General features: G+C 53.5%; 1 protein-coding gene across 1 annotated transcript; it reads right to left on the reverse strand.

The window, feature by feature from the left end:
- Window positions 1-2,997: 2,997 nt before the first annotated feature.
- Window positions 2,998-9,616, reverse strand: CPA1 (carboxypeptidase A1). The gene is made up of 10 exons (XM_025471658.3): window positions 9,458-9,616; window positions 8,895-8,976; window positions 8,247-8,480; window positions 7,980-8,081; window positions 7,324-7,425; window positions 7,036-7,146; window positions 6,280-6,370; window positions 5,576-5,775; window positions 5,095-5,179; window positions 2,998-3,268 (listed from the first exon to the last, which is right to left on the reverse strand). Exons 1-10 carry the CDS (start codon window positions 9,520-9,522, stop codon window positions 3,081-3,083), a joined length of 1,260 nt encoding a protein of 419 aa, XP_025327443.1. The 5' UTR covers window positions 9,523-9,616; the 3' UTR covers window positions 2,998-3,080.
- Window positions 9,617-16,247: the final 6,631 nt, after the last annotated feature.

The following is a 16,247-nucleotide window of genomic DNA, read 5'->3' on the forward strand; positions in this document are numbered from 1 at the left end:
ATAATAAATAAAGGAAAAAAAAATCTAGAATGTTTCCACCGTATTGTTGGCTTCTTTCACTTAGTATTAGTGACCCATTTCCCCAATGTCAACACAGTCTGTGGTGGCCTCACGATATTCCATTGTTTAAACATGTCATATGGGTATCAATACTGGTATCTATATAGATTCTTTTCCTTTTCAGTCAATTTTGTATTATTACAGCCTTGTACATACCTGTATTTGAACTTGTCCGAATATGTTTATAAAATAAATTTCTCCAAGTGGACTTTCTGGGTCAAAGCAACAATACATTTGAAATTTTGTTTTATATTGCCACCCCCACTACCGCCCACGGGAAGGTGGCGTAAATCTATCCTCACACCAGTAGTATATGGCAGGTCTTATTTCTTTATACTCTTGATAACACTGAGGTGTCAGTCCTTTTATTCTTTGTCAATCTGATGGCAGAAAAATGATCCCTTTGCTTTTGTCTAATGTACAAAAAATCACTCAGGATCAGTATCTCTCATACGTTTATTGGCTTTTTCTGTTTCTTCTTTTGGGAATTGCTTATTTTTCTTTTGAAATGGTAGTCCTTTTTACTTAACCCTTTTGCTCATAAGAACTCTTTTGCCCTCAAGATTTTTAATGCTTTTCCATATATGTTGCAATATTTTATAAAATTATTTTTTCTCTTTTAGCTTTATGTTTCTATAAAATAAAATTTTTAGGGATGCCTGGGTGACTCCGTGGTTGAGCATCTGCCTTTGGCTCGGGGTGGGATCCTGAAGTCCAGGATCAAGTCCCACATCAGGCTCCCCAGAGGGAGTCTGCTTATCCCTCTGCCTATGTCTGCCTCTCTCTGTGTCTCTCATGAATAAATAAATAAAAGCTTTAAAAATAAATAAGTTAATTAAATGAAATTTTTACCCACAGATTTGTAAAAATATACATCTGCAAATAAAATGTAAACCTCTTCCTACACTTCAAAATACAAAAAAAAAAAAAAGAAAAAATAGTATTAACAAGTTCCCTGTCTCCATTTAACAAGTATTTATTAGGTGCCTTGTATGTGCCATGTATTTGGCCAACCAGCAGGGATTAGGTGTTGAATAAAATAATGCAATCTCTTCCCTCATGGAATTTTCATTCTGGTGTTCATTCCTTATCTTGTCAGGAGCCTCACTTTCTAAACTACAAGTCAGGGAGTTCAAGATAACGCAGAAGCCTACACTATACAGATTATAAAATTCATGAGTTTGTTCATTAGTAAAAGTAGAAAACATTCACTCAATTCTTACTGGGCATGCAACTACTTTTGGTGGTTTTGGAGATTGAATGCCAAGCAAAGTGGTGCCCGCTATCAGGAAGCACAATTATTTTGAATTAAGCAATTCTATCCTTGAAGTCTAAGTAATCAATTTTGTAAGATACTGTCCTTGCTAACTTAATAATTTTTGTTTATCCATCTTAAGCAAAAAATAAGATCAGCTTTTTATTTGTCCAAACTGAGCCATTAAAGTGGGTTTCAGCTTATCTACATAGATTGAATGGAAATGTTTCCCAAAAGATAACTTGAAGTGTTATAAAATCATTTTTCTGTAAAGACTAAAACACTTGGGTGCCTATGTGGCTCAGTCGGTTAAGAGTCTGCCTTCAGCTCAGGTATGATCTCAGGGTCCTGGGATCGAGCCCCACATTGGGCTCCCTGCTCTCAAGGAAGAGTCTGCTTCTCTCTCTCCCTCTGCCCTTCCCCCCAGCTTATGCTCTCTCTCTCGCTCTTTCTCACACACACATAAAATCTTTAAAAAAAGACTGAAAAAAAAAGACTGAAACAACATTTTACTTGCCTCATAAACCTACATATGTATAATTTTATCTATACTATACATATAGTCTCCCTCATACTTTTTGTTTTTTCAAATGTTGGGTAGCAAAACAAAAAAACAAAGAATAGAGCATTTGACCTGAGGAAAAGATAAGACTTTCAAGTCCTTGGAGCTGTGTGCACTATAACACCTCCCTGGCTCACACAGGGGAAGGCCTCCATCTTCAACCCCAGCTTCCCTCTTTGGGGAGCTACCTGTACACACACCCTCACCCTCTTCCCAGTGATGTCTGCAGGAGTAACCCCCTACTCCATATTTGCATCTGAAGAGAATTGGAAGAAACACAAGGTAGATTCTTGCCTTGAAAAAAGCTGAGATACCCAGTGTACCGTGGTGCTAGCACTAAAGGTGATATCACAACCATCAAGATCCCCACGCCAAAGGAGAAAAGCCAGTAAGTTTTAGGAGCTATGGAGACTATCAAAAGGAGAGCCTTATACTTGAGGAATTTTGCAAATGGTAAGGGAGTGGTGGTGAGTGAAACAGGAGAGGAAGTGGAGACCGTGTGCGGAAGGATGCTAGAAAGGACGTGGCGTATGAAAATAAAGCTACTTTTGTCCCTAAAAGCAAAAGTCTTGGTGATGTACTGCAATTAACAAAATGTTCTGGGATTGGGGTTTGTTCTCTATCTTCAGTGAATTATTTCATTGAACCTAATTGTTTTCTTCTGATTTAATTCAAGAGCAGGAGACCATATTTTGCTTTATAGAAATTTGCTTGGCCTGCTGCAGTATCTCTTTGGGACAGCGGTGGCCACCAGGATTATTCCATCCCATACTCAGAGTTATTGCTTCTGTAGATAAATGGACCCAACTAGCTCTGCTATTGTACAAGCCGAATGCCTCACCACTGCAGGGTGCCCGGCATTTGGTTAGCAGCTGTGGCTGCTGCTTGCTACTAAGGTATGAACAAATCACCCTACTGATGAGCTGAGCTCAGGGTGGTCTAATTAAAACAAATGCCACTTGGATACAACTTCAGAGGACCTTGGAATGCAGGGGAATTCAGGGGTCATCTAGTCCAGCCACCCACACATTTCCAGCGAGGCCTGTAGGAACTAAATCACTTCTGCCCCAGCTTGGAAAGGCGGACAGGCCATATATGTTCCTACACGCAAGCCCCCGGATTCTGATCCATGGACGTTCAAACTTTATTTGGTTGCATGGGCGGGGCCAGAGAGGAGGAAGAGGAGGGTGGTGAAGGGCCAGTTCAGTAGGGGTGATTCAGGGTGTGCTCCATGATGGTCCGAAGCGCCAGCCACGTCTCCTGGGCCGTGGGGATGATCTGAGAGGCCGGCAGCAGGAAGCCGTAGCGCCCCGTGTCCCGGAGCTCGAAGGTGAAGGAGTACTTGATGCCCTGGCTGTAGGTCCAGTCAACAGTGCTTCCACTGGCTTGGTCTAGGGCGGGAGCAGATGCCAGAGGGCAAATGTCAATCACTTTGACACATTAATATGGGCTGGGCCATGGTCCAGAGCCCCGAGCCTCACGCAGGGTTCACCGGGGTCAGCATCCAGTAAGTGCCTGCTGTTGACCAAGCAGCCTGGCTCCCTCCCAAGCGGCTCCCCAAAAGGGTCTCAGCTCTAGAGGCCCGGAGAGGGGCCAAGCGATGATTCTCCTAGCACAGGGGGGAATTCAAGAAAGCTCTTGCAATTGTGAAAGCCGCCCTGAAAACCACCTCCCTCCTACAGCTGCTTTGGTCAAACCTCCAAATATATCAGAGTTACCCACTTGAGTAACCAGGACTCGTCCCCTGGGGCTCTGGTCTGCAAGAGATAGTGCAAAGGGCCAGAGGCAAAGTAAAAGCCTCTTCACTGTCTTTTTGGAAAAAACTCTGCCCAGATTTGCCATTAACGGTGGGTAACGAAGTTGCTTTGAATTGGGCTGGGATGCAGGAGGCGGCTGCATATTAGAATTTAATTTGACAACAGTGAATGAAGCAAAAAACTCTGATGCAATTTGAAACCATTTCCAAACAAGGCCTGGAGTCCAAAAGCAAAACCAGCCCTAGCTAAGACTGTGGCCCACTCACCTGCTGAAACCTGGCACTCGGGGAGGAGGGGCGGAGGTATGCGAGGGTGTGTGCTGCCCTCCCACCTCCGTCCCTGCCCGGCCTCTTCAGTACTCCAGCCTCTTGGCCAGAAAACTTGTGTTCCTCAGGTCTCTGGGAGATCTGCCCCCACCCTACCTGTCCCCTATGACCCCGTGCACTCTCACCCTCCGCCATCACATGGGGCTCCATGTTGTTCCTGCTATTCCCCCAACACACCAGTCCAGGTCACATAGTAGGGCCTTTGTTCTAGAAGGTTCCTCCACCTGAAGGCTCTTTCCCCAGATAGGCTCTTCCCCAGATAGGCTCACTTCCTCATTTTCCTTCAGCACTTGCCCAAATATTACTGACTCAATGAGGCCTACCCTTTTATCCACCTCCTCAACTTCCATGCCCAGTATCCCTGATTCCCCTGACCCTGTTCTAGTTTTTCTTTTTCTCCCTTTCTTTAAAAAAAAAAAAAAAAAAAAAAAAGTATTTATTTGACAGAGAGATACAGCCAGAGAGCACAAGTGAGGGGAATGGCAGAGGGAGAGGGAGAAGCAGGCTTCCCACTGAGTAGGGAGCCCAATACAGGGCTCAGATCCCAGGACCCTAGGATCATGACCTAGCTGAAGGCAGGCGCTTAACCATCTGAGCCCCCCAGGCACCCCTCTCCCTAACTTTCATCACCTAACATACTGTATCATTTATTCATGTTTATTGCCACTCTCTCTCATAGTAGGTGCTCAAAAACATTTGCTGACTTAATTCCATTTTGATGTTGCAGTAGCTCCTCCCAGGGGCATTGCATGTACAAGTGAGCTGGGGGGTGGGGGATGGAATATATTCTCTAATTGAAAGGCACCAGAGGAGGAGCATTTTTTTAGGTTGAATTTTTTAAATTGAATTTCTTGGTGATACGGAAATATCAGCAGAACCTTCCAGTCCCTCCATAAAGCTGGACATAACCCAAGACAAGGGGACAAATGTTCTCAGGGGAACTGATACAAGGTACCAAAGAAGATGAAGTTCATGTCAGAAAAGGGCCCCACTGCCCACCGAGGCACGGCTGAGAGCCCGCGCTCCCACAGCTAGGCACCCCTGGGTACTTCCTCCAGAAGGACGCTACCTCAGGCAGGAAAAGCCAGCTAAGCTTCCTCCCGGTGCCGCCCCAGAGACCATGCACCCACTTACAAATTGTTTTGATGATGCTGCCATACTTGAACTTGGTCCCATACAGAGAGGCGAGCGCTGTCACAGCAGCCTTGGCCAGCTGATCCTGCAGAAAATGCCTGTTACGGCCGGTGACACCAGGCCCCCAGAAGCGCAGGGTGGGGCCAGGCAGAGAGCGGGAGGCCCGCGGCCCCGTGGTCCTCCAGTCCCGCACGATGTCTGGCTGGCACTTCCGTCTCCACCCTCTGGAGACGGTGGCACTTTGGTCTCCACCTCTGGCCACCCTCTGGCCATGCTGCTGCTCCAAATTGATCTTAGGGCACCAGCTCCAAGTCTAGCCTCTGGCTCTGGCATGTGGCAGAGGTGACTCAACTGTGCTGTGCCTCAGTTTCCCAGACAGTGAATGAGGCTAGCCTGCCTTGCAGGTCTTCCCAAGCCATCGGGGGTCCACGGGAGAAAGGGGTGCAAGGCATAGGAGGGCAAGCAGGGGACCGGCCCATACCAGCTCTTGCTGGTCAGGGGCCGCTTCTGCTTTGTAACCGTAGGGATACAGGAGCAGCTGGGAGTAGCTGTGGATGGAGATGAAGGCCTTGATGTTTCCGTGGCTCTTCACAAAGTCCACGATGGACTTAACCTCCACTTCGGAATTGGCGAACTTGCCGTGGTAAGTCTCTGAGCAGGGGTTGCTGCTGGCTCCGGCCACTGCGGGAGGAGAAGGGGTGCGCGGCATCCGTTATGCCAAGCTGTGCGGCTTGCACAGCCTAAAGTATGGAAGTAGGGGTGCGGGTGAAGGCAGGAGGGCTCCCCCACCCCGACCCTGGGATGAAGGAGAGGCCAAAGGCCTTTTATAACCAGCGGCTGATGGATGTGTCCCGGGAGGGAAGCAGGGCTCCTCGAGCAAGACCCACTGTTGCGGTAAAGGGACCAGAGAGGGAGGGAGCTGCAGTTACCCCAGAAAACCCCTACATGGACTTGAGACCTTGATTCTGGGGCGGGGAGAGGGGCTGCGGAGAGCAGGGTGGGGGGATTCATTTCTATCAACCAGGCACAAGGAAATCTCACTGAGAGCCTCAGGAGAGGCTGCCATCCGCCCCCTCTGTCACTCTGCCCTCGGCTGGGGCAGGAGAGGCTCGGGCCTGGGACACAGGAGGGTAAGAGGCCACCCTGGGGGTCCCGGCCCTGCCTCCAAATCACACTGGGCCTTACACCCGAAGCCGGCGTCCCAGTTCCGGTTGGGATCCACTCCAACACAGGCGGAGCCCGGCGTGAGGGATCGGGTCTTGCGCCACATGCGATTCTGCAGAAGGAATCACACACTTGTGGGTCACCGGGCTGGGCTGGGATTGGGGACCCGCAGGGAGTGGCCACAACCAATGTGAAGCACCGAGATCCTATCACAGGTATGGACCTAGCATGGGTCAGAAACCACTTCCTACTGGTTGTTAGGAAGATCCACAAAGGAGGCTCTTGGCTGAAGGAGAACAGAGGGGATGGTGGATGGTGTTTGGCCAGAGGGTGCTACGGCTGGGAACGAAGGCATGAAGTGGGCCCCCACCCTACACGCTAGATTGGAGCATGCTGCACCTGCCATAAAAGTCAAATAAAGCTGGGAAATAAGGTCCAGGGCAGTGGTCTCCCCAGGGGACAACTGTGTCCCCCCATACCTGGACATCTGGCACTACCTGAAGACATTTTTGGCTCTTTCAATGGGGGGGGGTTCCTACTGGCATCTCCTAAATATTAGATCAGGATGATGCTAGACACTCTGCATGCACAGGACAGCCCCCCACACAAAGAATTCTCTGCCCCAAATGTCAAGAATACCAAGGATGAGAACCCTGGTCTAGGTCTGTTTGGCCCTCCCTCAACTTCTGGGGGTTGAGGTTAGGGGTGAGTAGTCCATGGGACTCAGAGGCCAGAGGTTCTCCCTGTTTCTCCCCAAGAATGGGAGAGAGCCTATACCTTGCTGTGAGTGAAGGCAAAACCGTCGGGGTTGGTGACAATCTCCAGGAAGATGTCCATGGAATCAAGAATGGCTGTGAGTGTGGAGTCCTGGCCATAGTCTTGTGTGATCTGGTGAGGAGTTAGGGGACAGACAGACAGAGTGGGTCAGGCCAGGCATCTGCCATGCTAACGCAGTGAACACCTGCTCCCCTTCATCCCTGCTTCTGGATGAGAGGGGAGGCCAGGGCTCCCGTGGGCCCTGACCACCCGCCCCACCAGGAAGAGCCCTCCTCTCCCCAGACTTACCTTCTTTGCAAACCAGACCCCGCTGGCCTGGGTGACCCACTCCCGGGAATGGATGCCTGTGTCGATCCAGATGGCAGGGCGTTTGCTCCCCCCCGTGCTGAACTGGACAAGAAGCACAGGGAGACCCAGTGGGGGTCCTGTCTCGGCTCCTTGAAGAGGAGCATCCCCAGGTATGCTCATCCCCAGAGGCCATCTGCTCCCCAGGTATGTCAGGGTGAGGCTCCATTTGTGGGGCCGTCACTCAGGTGGGGGAGGGGGTCTGGACAGGAATCCTGCGGGGACTTGGCCTCCAGCCTTCATATTGACCTTGGGGCAAATAGATCTCGGCCAGACCTCTGGGCCCTGCCCTTTGCTGCTGCCATTCTCTGTGGCGAATCACAATAAACCGTTTTATCCAGACTACTGTGACTCTGGGATACTTCCCACGACATGGCAGTTGGTTGGAAATACTTGAGTCACTTAAAAATGTAAGAATTCTGTGTGTACAGGGATGCATACGGCTAGACCAGCGTAGAAATTCCGCCCTTTCCAAACGTCAGCACGGGCAGTTCGTGTAACCGTGTCCTCCGGGGCCGCGGGCTCACCCACGGGGCCTGCACACGGATGTGGGTGCCCTGGCACATGCGCCGTGAGCATTCTCACGCGGGTGCCCTCACCTTCAGCACGTAGATGGGACGGCCTTCGTAGCTGCTGCCAATCTGGAGCTTGCTGACAAGCTGCGGGTGCTCGGCCACCAGCAAGTCCAGGAAGCCATAGATCTGAGAAGGGAGAGGAGGGGGCTCCAGCTGTCGCCGCGGCCAGGCACCGGGATGCCCCCCTTCGCAGCTGCATCAGCCAACCCGCCGCGAGCCCTGTGATTCCGGGGAGCCACCACCCAGGCCACCTCGAGACACGGCAGGTGTCTGTGACCCCGGGGGCCTCACCTCCTCCAGGGTGTGGTAGGTGGCGTAGTTAAAGGTGTCGGTGGAGCGGGCCCAGGCCTGGAAGGCGAACATCTGCTCCTGCTCCTCGTCCAGCAGTGACTGCACGTCCTCGATCATGACGGTGTACCCGATGCCGTGCGCCTCCAGGAAGACTTTGACGGCCTGGCTGCTGGGGAGCGGCACTCGGACATCGATGGGGGAGCCCGGGCGGCCAGGGCCCCGCCAGAAGTCCAGCTGGGGAGGCCAAGGGCAGGCATCGTGGTGGTGAGCTGCGGCAGGGCCAGCCCCGACGCCGATGGAGCCCGACGGGGGACGGGGGGGGGGGTGCACTGGACGGAGCCCACCGTGGCCACGGAAACGGCCCAGGAAGCACCGTGGAGGAGCTCCGAGAGGGCGGGGGAGAGAGAAGTGCTGGAAAGGATCCCTCCTCCCCGCCGATGCTCGAGGGCAGCAAAATTCTGGCACCAGGACAGGGTGGGGGTTAAATCATGTCCTAACAGGGATCAGTCCCATGGCTCCTTTCTGGGCGGCTGAGGAGACAGGGCCCAGGACCTAGGTGGCCCCAGGGGGTAGTGGCATCCTGCAGTGGGTCCAGCTGGCCTGCGAGGAACCCTGGGGCCTCTGGGAGGACTCCCCCCTCCTTCTGACCTTCAGGTGCTCCAGGTCCTCCAGCTCCTTCACCTTCTGGACCTGGGCTTCATCTACAGCAGAGATTCGGAGCACCTGGTGCCTGGGCAGAGAGGAGGGGAGATTAAGGACCTGAGCAAGCCCAAATGGCCATTCACAGTCCCCAGGTGGGAGGATGGTGACGTGGAGCAGCCTGGAACCGCCAGGCTGGGCCTCCATCCTCTAGCTGAGCTGGAGGAAGCATGAAGGGTCTTAGCAATGAGAAGCCTAAGCTCCTTGGGACCTTCTGGTCACAGCTGCGATCCCCATCCCAGTTTAGACTCTATTTGTCTCTCCAAAGCCAGCCGCCTCCTCTTCTAAAAACTTCTTCAAGCTCAGATTTCTCTAGGCCTCAGGAAGCCTGTCCCGAGGGACTGGACCCCTTCTTAGCCCTGGTCCCTGGTCAGCCTGCCTCCCGGGGTGTCTTGGTCTGCTCCTCTCTGGAGTCTTCCCATAAGTCAGCCTGCCCGTTGCCTCCAGACGCCGGCTGGGGGCCGCGTCCTCCCCTCTCCTGTGTGAGCACCCTCTTCTCTCCACACTCTTACCCCACAAAGTCCTCTTTGCCAAGGACAGCCCCTAGCAACACACTTAAAAGCAGCAGCCCCCTCATGCTGTAGCCAATTGGGAATGTCAACTGAGGCTGAGAGAAGGTCCTGGGGCCTTTTAAACTCTCCCAGGTCAGAGGACTTCCGGTTGCGCCTGAGTGTCGTCCTCCCCCTTGCACCTGGGCCCTGTCCCACGGGGAGGGAGGGTGAGAGTCCTGAGCTCTGACACCTTCTCACCCTCTCACCCTGATAAAGTGGCAGGGAACCCGGCAGCTGGGAAGATAAGCCAGGCCTCAACGCCTTGGCCATGAAGCGCCAGCCTGAGCTGTCAGCTGGGGCCGGAGGCCTCCCAGCTGGGCCCCTGCCACCCACAGCCCCGGGTACCTGCACCTGGGCTTCAGTCCTGCTTGCTGACCAGGCAGTGGAGACGGAGCCAGGCTCCGGAGCGGCCACGCCAGCTGGAGCCTTATGTGAGGCGTCCCCTTCTCCCTCACTCTAAGGGCCAGCCTTCTGTTCCTGCGACAGAGTGAGCTGGGGCTCTCTGCCCCCATCCAGCTCCTGTACCTGCTGGCTCCTCACCATACTGGCTCCGTCCTGGGCTGCCCCTCCCCTGTGCCAGGTACACCCTCCTTGGGGGTACAGCCCTCTGAAGGGCACTTCCCAGCCCCTCTCCGCCCTGCCTCGGTGGCTCTGTGGGAGTCAGGGCACAGCAGCAGCAGCTGGGGCAGAAACCCAACTCTCACCAGTGCACCCCCTCCCCGTCCCCACCACTATAGGCTTAGGGTCGCCCTTGATGGGAACTATAACCAGATGTCATCTGAGCAGACAGCATGGTGGTAAGAAGCAGGGCCAGACCCCTGTTGGGACTGCACAGTGTACAGGAGAAACTGGAATTCACTCTGGCTCTGGATGCTGAGTTCACTGCAGAAACATCTAGCACAAATCCGCCATAATCCACGGGGTCCCCGGGGATTACCCAGCACCATCCGGGGGCCCTGCTCTGTGTCAGGGCCTCAGGCTTGGACACTGACAACAGCCAAGATTGCCCCTTCTGGTTTCCATCTGTTCCTTCCACCTCCCTATCCCACCCCCTGCCTGGCCAGCCCTCTGGTGCCAGGACAGGGTGACCCACCCCATTACCTTTACCCCCTACTCTCTCCTGAGCCTAGCTCTGAGAAGACCAGAGAACACTGAACCTATCCTTAGCAGATGTTGAGCCTCCATGAAGACTGTTTCTTTCCTCTCCGGCACCCTTGCCTGACCTCCAGGCCCCAGACAAGGCCCACCTCCTCCCGGAATCTTCCTCTGGCTTCTTTCTTGAGCTCCTGCCCCTTCTCTGAAGGCTCACCCCTTGGCTTATCCATTCTTCTGGGCCAAGCACTGTGCTCCGCCCTGGGATGATGCCCGAGACACACAGGTCCCTGATCTCAGCCAGCTCACGGTCTACTGGAGGAACGGCAGTGACCCACTGACTTGTGTTCTCTCAGCTCCTCCAGGAAGCTGACTCCAAGACAGGATGGGACGTGCAGGAGATTCTCGGGGGAGAACTGCCCCTGAAGGATACAGGAGAGGCAAGAGGAGGAGGCAGGAGGGACTTGCCACCAAGCTGCAGGTCTGACACCTGAGAAAGGAGAGGGTGAAGGAAGGGGAGAGGAGAGGAGAGGAGCAAGAAGAGATGGGGAAGGAGGGAGGAAGGAGAGGGAGGAGGCAGAGGGAGGAGAGCAGGGAGAGAGAGGCATTGGGCAGGAGAAGCTCAGACAGGAGCAGCTCTGAGAACATCTGGGCCAGGCCGACACGAAATCTTGGAGCCAGTGCTGCAGTGAGGGGAGCCCCGCACCCCCTGGGAAGGCCGGTGCCCAAGCTGTGTCATGCAGTCACTGGCTGGGCACGGCCTGGGGGATGTGTGGCCTCGTCACAGCCCTGTGGTGGGGCCACCAGTCGATTTGGCTCCCCAGTGACTTGTACACAACCTCAAAGGGCCCACGGACCGGTGCAGAAGACAGAGGTAACCAACTAACGAGTCAGTTCTCCAACGGGTCTTACAAGAAGCTGTCGCCCAGACAGGACTAGGTGAGCAGAAGGCTTGCTGGGGCTGCTTTCCTCACTGCAAGAGACCTGAGTGGCACGGGGGACGGAGGGCCCCAGGAGGGCCGCGGGCTCCCCGCCACCAGCCCATGCAGGAGGGTCCAGGGAAGACTTCACCACGAAGGGGACATTTGGCCTAGGTCTCAATGGCAGGATTCCACAAGGCAGAGGAAGGAATGGGGGTCATTACACTAGTCAGCGCTTGAACACAAACTCACGTTTGCTCCTCCTTCGTGTGTCTCCCCAGTGAAACTCTAAGTTTCCTCAGACCAGGAACTGTCCTCAGTCATCCTTCATATCCTCCCTCAACTCTTAGTCCCCTGCAGTGTTCTCAAGCTTTCAGATCTGTGCTTCAGCAAGGGAAAAGGTTCTGTAGGAAAGGTTCCTTCAGTCTGCATTATGAAAACAATATTTCTTTTTGTATTTCTAAATCTAGAGCTGTCCTGTAAGTCTGACTCTGTTTCACGCACACCACACACATTCGGGGGTGTTGGCTAATTCTTTCTTGGGCCTTCTGTGAATTTCTTCCTGAAAAGATAAGCCCACTGGAGAAAGGGGCCGGGGGTGGGGTGGGGAGGGGGCACAGCCCCGCCAAGCAGGCCTCTGGAAGCCTCCAGCCAGCGATCTTGGCCAGCAAGGTGGCCAAGAGTCATGTAATCTATTTTCTTGCAAGGTTGGAAAAGATCGATTCAATGTTGCAAGCTAAAATTAGGGCCAACACTGACAGGAAGCTGAAAGCACAACAGGAGAGGACTTTGGGCCTCAGGTGGAGGCTAGGCCTAATTCCTGGGTCCCTCCAAAGCACCTCAGGAAGCTAAAAACTGCCTCTTGGTGAAGACCAACTTGCTAGAATGGAACCTGGGGCAGAAGGCCACAGCCCTGCCTTTCCACGGGGGCTCGTTTCCCATTGGTCCAAAGCAAGGGCAAAGATGAAGGCCATGAAGCAGAAAACTAGGAGTGTACCCAGAGCATCAAGACCTATTAGCACAAGAGAGAAGCCACCAGCCCGGCATCCAGATTCAAGAAAAGGTCACAGGCGAGAGGCCTGAAGGCAGACAGTGGAAGGCCTGCTGTAGCCACGTGGAGCAGGGTCCAGAGTCCCTCCCTCCTTCCCCTCTGAACAAGCCTAGATGCTGTATCACCTCTCAGGAAAGTCACCCCGTTCCCAGCCCAGGAATAAATTCCAAGGTTGTTTTAAGACAGTTGAGGAATCCCATTGTCTTTGGCAAGTGATTGATTTCGGAAGTAGGCATTTGACCCAGTTTGGCCAAGAAGAAGGGAAGGAAAGCCAGCAAGGAAGCTTCTAGAAAATGTTTCTCCACTCTTGAGAAGGAGACACCTTTCTTTGGGTGTCACCAAGTCTGTTACCCCAACTTTGAACTATATGTATGAAAGAATATAGAGGCAGCCCAGGTGGCTCAGTGGTTTAGCACCGCCTTCAGCCCAGGGCACGATCCTTGGAGACCCGGGATTGAGTCCCACGTAGGGCTCCCTGCATGGAGCCTGCTTCTCCCTCTGCCTGTGTCTCTGCCTCTCTCTCTCTCTATCTCTCATGAATAAATAAATAAAATATCTTTTTTAAAAAGAAAGAATATACATTTCCATTTTATTGACTGTAAAAAGCACTGAGGCTGTAAAAAGCATTCTAAGAGATGTACCTACTGAGCTTTTATTATTTTTTTAAGATTTTGTTTGTATATTTGAAATCTGAAAGCAGGTGAGTGAGGGGAGGAGCAGGAGAGGGACAAGCAGACTCTGTGCCGAGTGTAGGGCTGGATGTGAGGCTTCATCCCACGACCCCTGAGATCATGACCTGAGCCAAAATCAAGAGTCAGATGCCCAACTGACTGAGTCACCCAGGCTCACTAAGCTTTTAAAGTGCTTGTGTTGTCAGAAGACAGTACAATTTTAGCCTAGGGGAGACTTTATGTGAAATGGAAAAAGGCATCCTTCTCCCTCTGGGCGGACATCGTCCCTCATCCTCTCAGCAGAATGCTTTTGTGCAGTGCACACACTGGACGACTATCCGTAGCAACCTTGTTGCCAGAGAGTGTCCAAACATGGTAAACAGAAGCTCTAAGCCAATCCTTAACGATCCCCAAACTAAAGCCTAGAAGTTAAAAAGGCAGGAGATTCAGTCCATGCCCCTATCAGGGATCAGAGGAGGACAGTGAACGAGGGCTGTCCTCGCCGACAACACAAATCAGCACAGTCCAAATGGCCGGATGCAGTAGCTGGATGAGTGTTCAGCTGTTCTCACTTTGGCAAATGTGTTTAAGGCTGTCTGGGGCACAGTCGTGTATATGGGAGGAGAAGCCCGTGAGCCTCTGGGCAGCTCGGTGGGGGACTGTAAGGGACATCGCGAGCGATCTCACTTCCCGCCGGCAGCCTCCTCCTGATAGCAGCACCTCCGCCCTTCCCTAGGGCCAGGCTTCGCAGCTCCGAGGCCAGGTGATTCAGGTGGGTCTAGTCACCACACCCCACCCCAGCTAACTCCATCTCTGCCCCCTCGAGCTGTATCAAGTTGGCTTTCTGTCACCTGTGCCTGAAGAGAGTCCACAGCTAACACAGAGACATCCTCCAGCTACGGAAGAGGGCGGGACGGGAGGGGCTGCGGTCCACGAGCACGCGGCCACCGGCCCGGTATGGTTCAGGCAGCTCCACCGCACGGCCCGGACCATCACGGATGATCTCTGTGGCCCCTTCTGGCTGTGACACGTTGTGATTCCAGGACATTCGTTGTTTTCACCCCCAAACAAATCACAGCCCTGGTGACGGGTCTGGGCAGGGTAGAGAGAGGCCTTCCAGGTGTGTGGGCAGATCCGAGGAGAGCCCCGGGGGCCCTGGGGCGCGGGTGGAGGGGCTGGGGGTCGAGGCCCACGGGGGCGGCGGTGGGAGGCGGCGGACCTCGGGGGCTCCTTCGTGGGAGGCTGGGCGCAGGAGGCTCCGAGCTTTGCTTTCCTCCCTGGGAGCCCGGCAGCAGCCGTTTGCGTTGAGGCTTGCGGCCGGGGCAGGGCGGCGGAATGGGCAAGCTGCAGAGAGAAGCCTCCCGCGGGTCTGCAGGTGTCAGGTCGGAGCCCAAATCTCAGACAGAGACTCGGAAGAGAGAAGACCTAAGCAGGAAAGTCCCATCACTAAGAGGGGGAATGGGGGGGGGCGCGTGGGAACGGAGGGCCAAGGGGAGTGAAGGCTGGGCGGGAGGCCTGGGGGTCTCCACAGAGGGACACCAGCCACCTCCCAAGCCGGGGTCAGGCCGAAGCGCTTTACTTTCTATATCGCACTGCCCTCCTGCAGCCCCGAGGAAAGTTCTGTGAAATGCCACCCCGCAGTCTCAGCTGTGCTTTGGGGGGAGTCGAGGCAGGCGACGAGGGGCGCGAGGAGGAGGAGGAGCCGAGGGCTTGGTCGGGGACAGCGAGCGGCCAGCTGCGGCCGGGCCGGGCCACAGGCCGGGAGCCACGAGCCGAAAGAACGGATTTGCAGACACGTTATCATTCCCCACGACTGTCCCCAATACTTGGGGAGGGAGGACACTCGAAGGCCCAACGGGTTACAGTTGTCCTTCAGGACACCCCCGTTGCCAGAAGAGCATGACTTGACCCCCGCAGCCCCCAAAGTGGAGATGGGTATGACTGGGCCGGGTGTGAGGCGCTCGCTGGATCCCCTCGGCCCGCACTAAGCGGCTCTCGGGCCTTCTTATTTTTTCCGCAGAAGCTTTTTTCAATTTAATTTTACGTTTTCGGTAAAGTCATTTTCTCTCTGGGGCCGGCGGAGGTGGAGGGCGGCGCGGGGCCGGGCGGGGGCCGCTGACGGCCGGGCAGGCTCCCGGGCCACTCGCTGGCCCCCGGCCATTCGCCCGTCCCTCGGGCCTCTGCCGCCGCCTGCCCTCACACAGGACTCTTTCACGTTCCAAACTGCCTGCCTGGTTTGTTTTTTTAAGAAAGCAATAACCGCAACACATTCACTGTGGCTCTTTATAGCTTTCCATATGTATAATCACTCTCTCTCTCTCTTCAGTTTTTCCAATGTTTTTTTCTTTTAAATAAATGCTCATAAATTTTACTGGTGAAAACGATGAAAAAACATACCTAAAAAGAGCAGTTTGTTGGAAGGGGAAAGAAGAAGGAAAAAAAAAAGAACACCAAGCAGAATGTAGAAAAACTGAACTCCTGTTTAGCATTATATACCTAAGAAATGGAAAAAAAAGTTTGGATTTTGTGAAAAAAGAGATTATTCTGTAATATCTCCGAAATTTGCATGTTTGACTCTTCAGCTTTTATTTGATACACTTCAACCGCTCCAGCCCTCACCTCCCTGGGCCTGCTGAGGAGAACCCTCAGTCATAGGAGGAAGACTCCTGCCTTTAGTCTTCTCTCAGCCATTACGTTCATCTAGGGCCTCACAGGAGTCCAGTGATCCAGAGACCCCCAGTGTCCATAACTGTAAGATGAGAGAGGTTGGACTAGGAGCTTTTATTTATTTATTTTTAAAGATTTTATTTACTTATTCATAAGAGACACACACAGAGAGAGGCAGAGACATTGGGAGAGACGTAGGCATCAGGGAGCCCAATGCAGGACCTGATCCCAGGACGCAGGGGCCACACCCTGAGCTGAAGGTAGATGCTCAACCGCTGAGCGGCGTCCCAGGCTTCGCAAGACTAGAAGTTTTTAAAGGACCCTGGAAAGTTCTATGGCTTAATCCTTAA

The sequence above is a fragment of the Canis lupus genome, chromosome 14, assembly GCF_003254725.2.
Source record: "Canis lupus dingo isolate Sandy chromosome 14, ASM325472v2, whole genome shotgun sequence".
Lineage (NCBI taxonomy): Eukaryota > Metazoa > Chordata > Mammalia > Carnivora > Canidae > Canis > Canis lupus.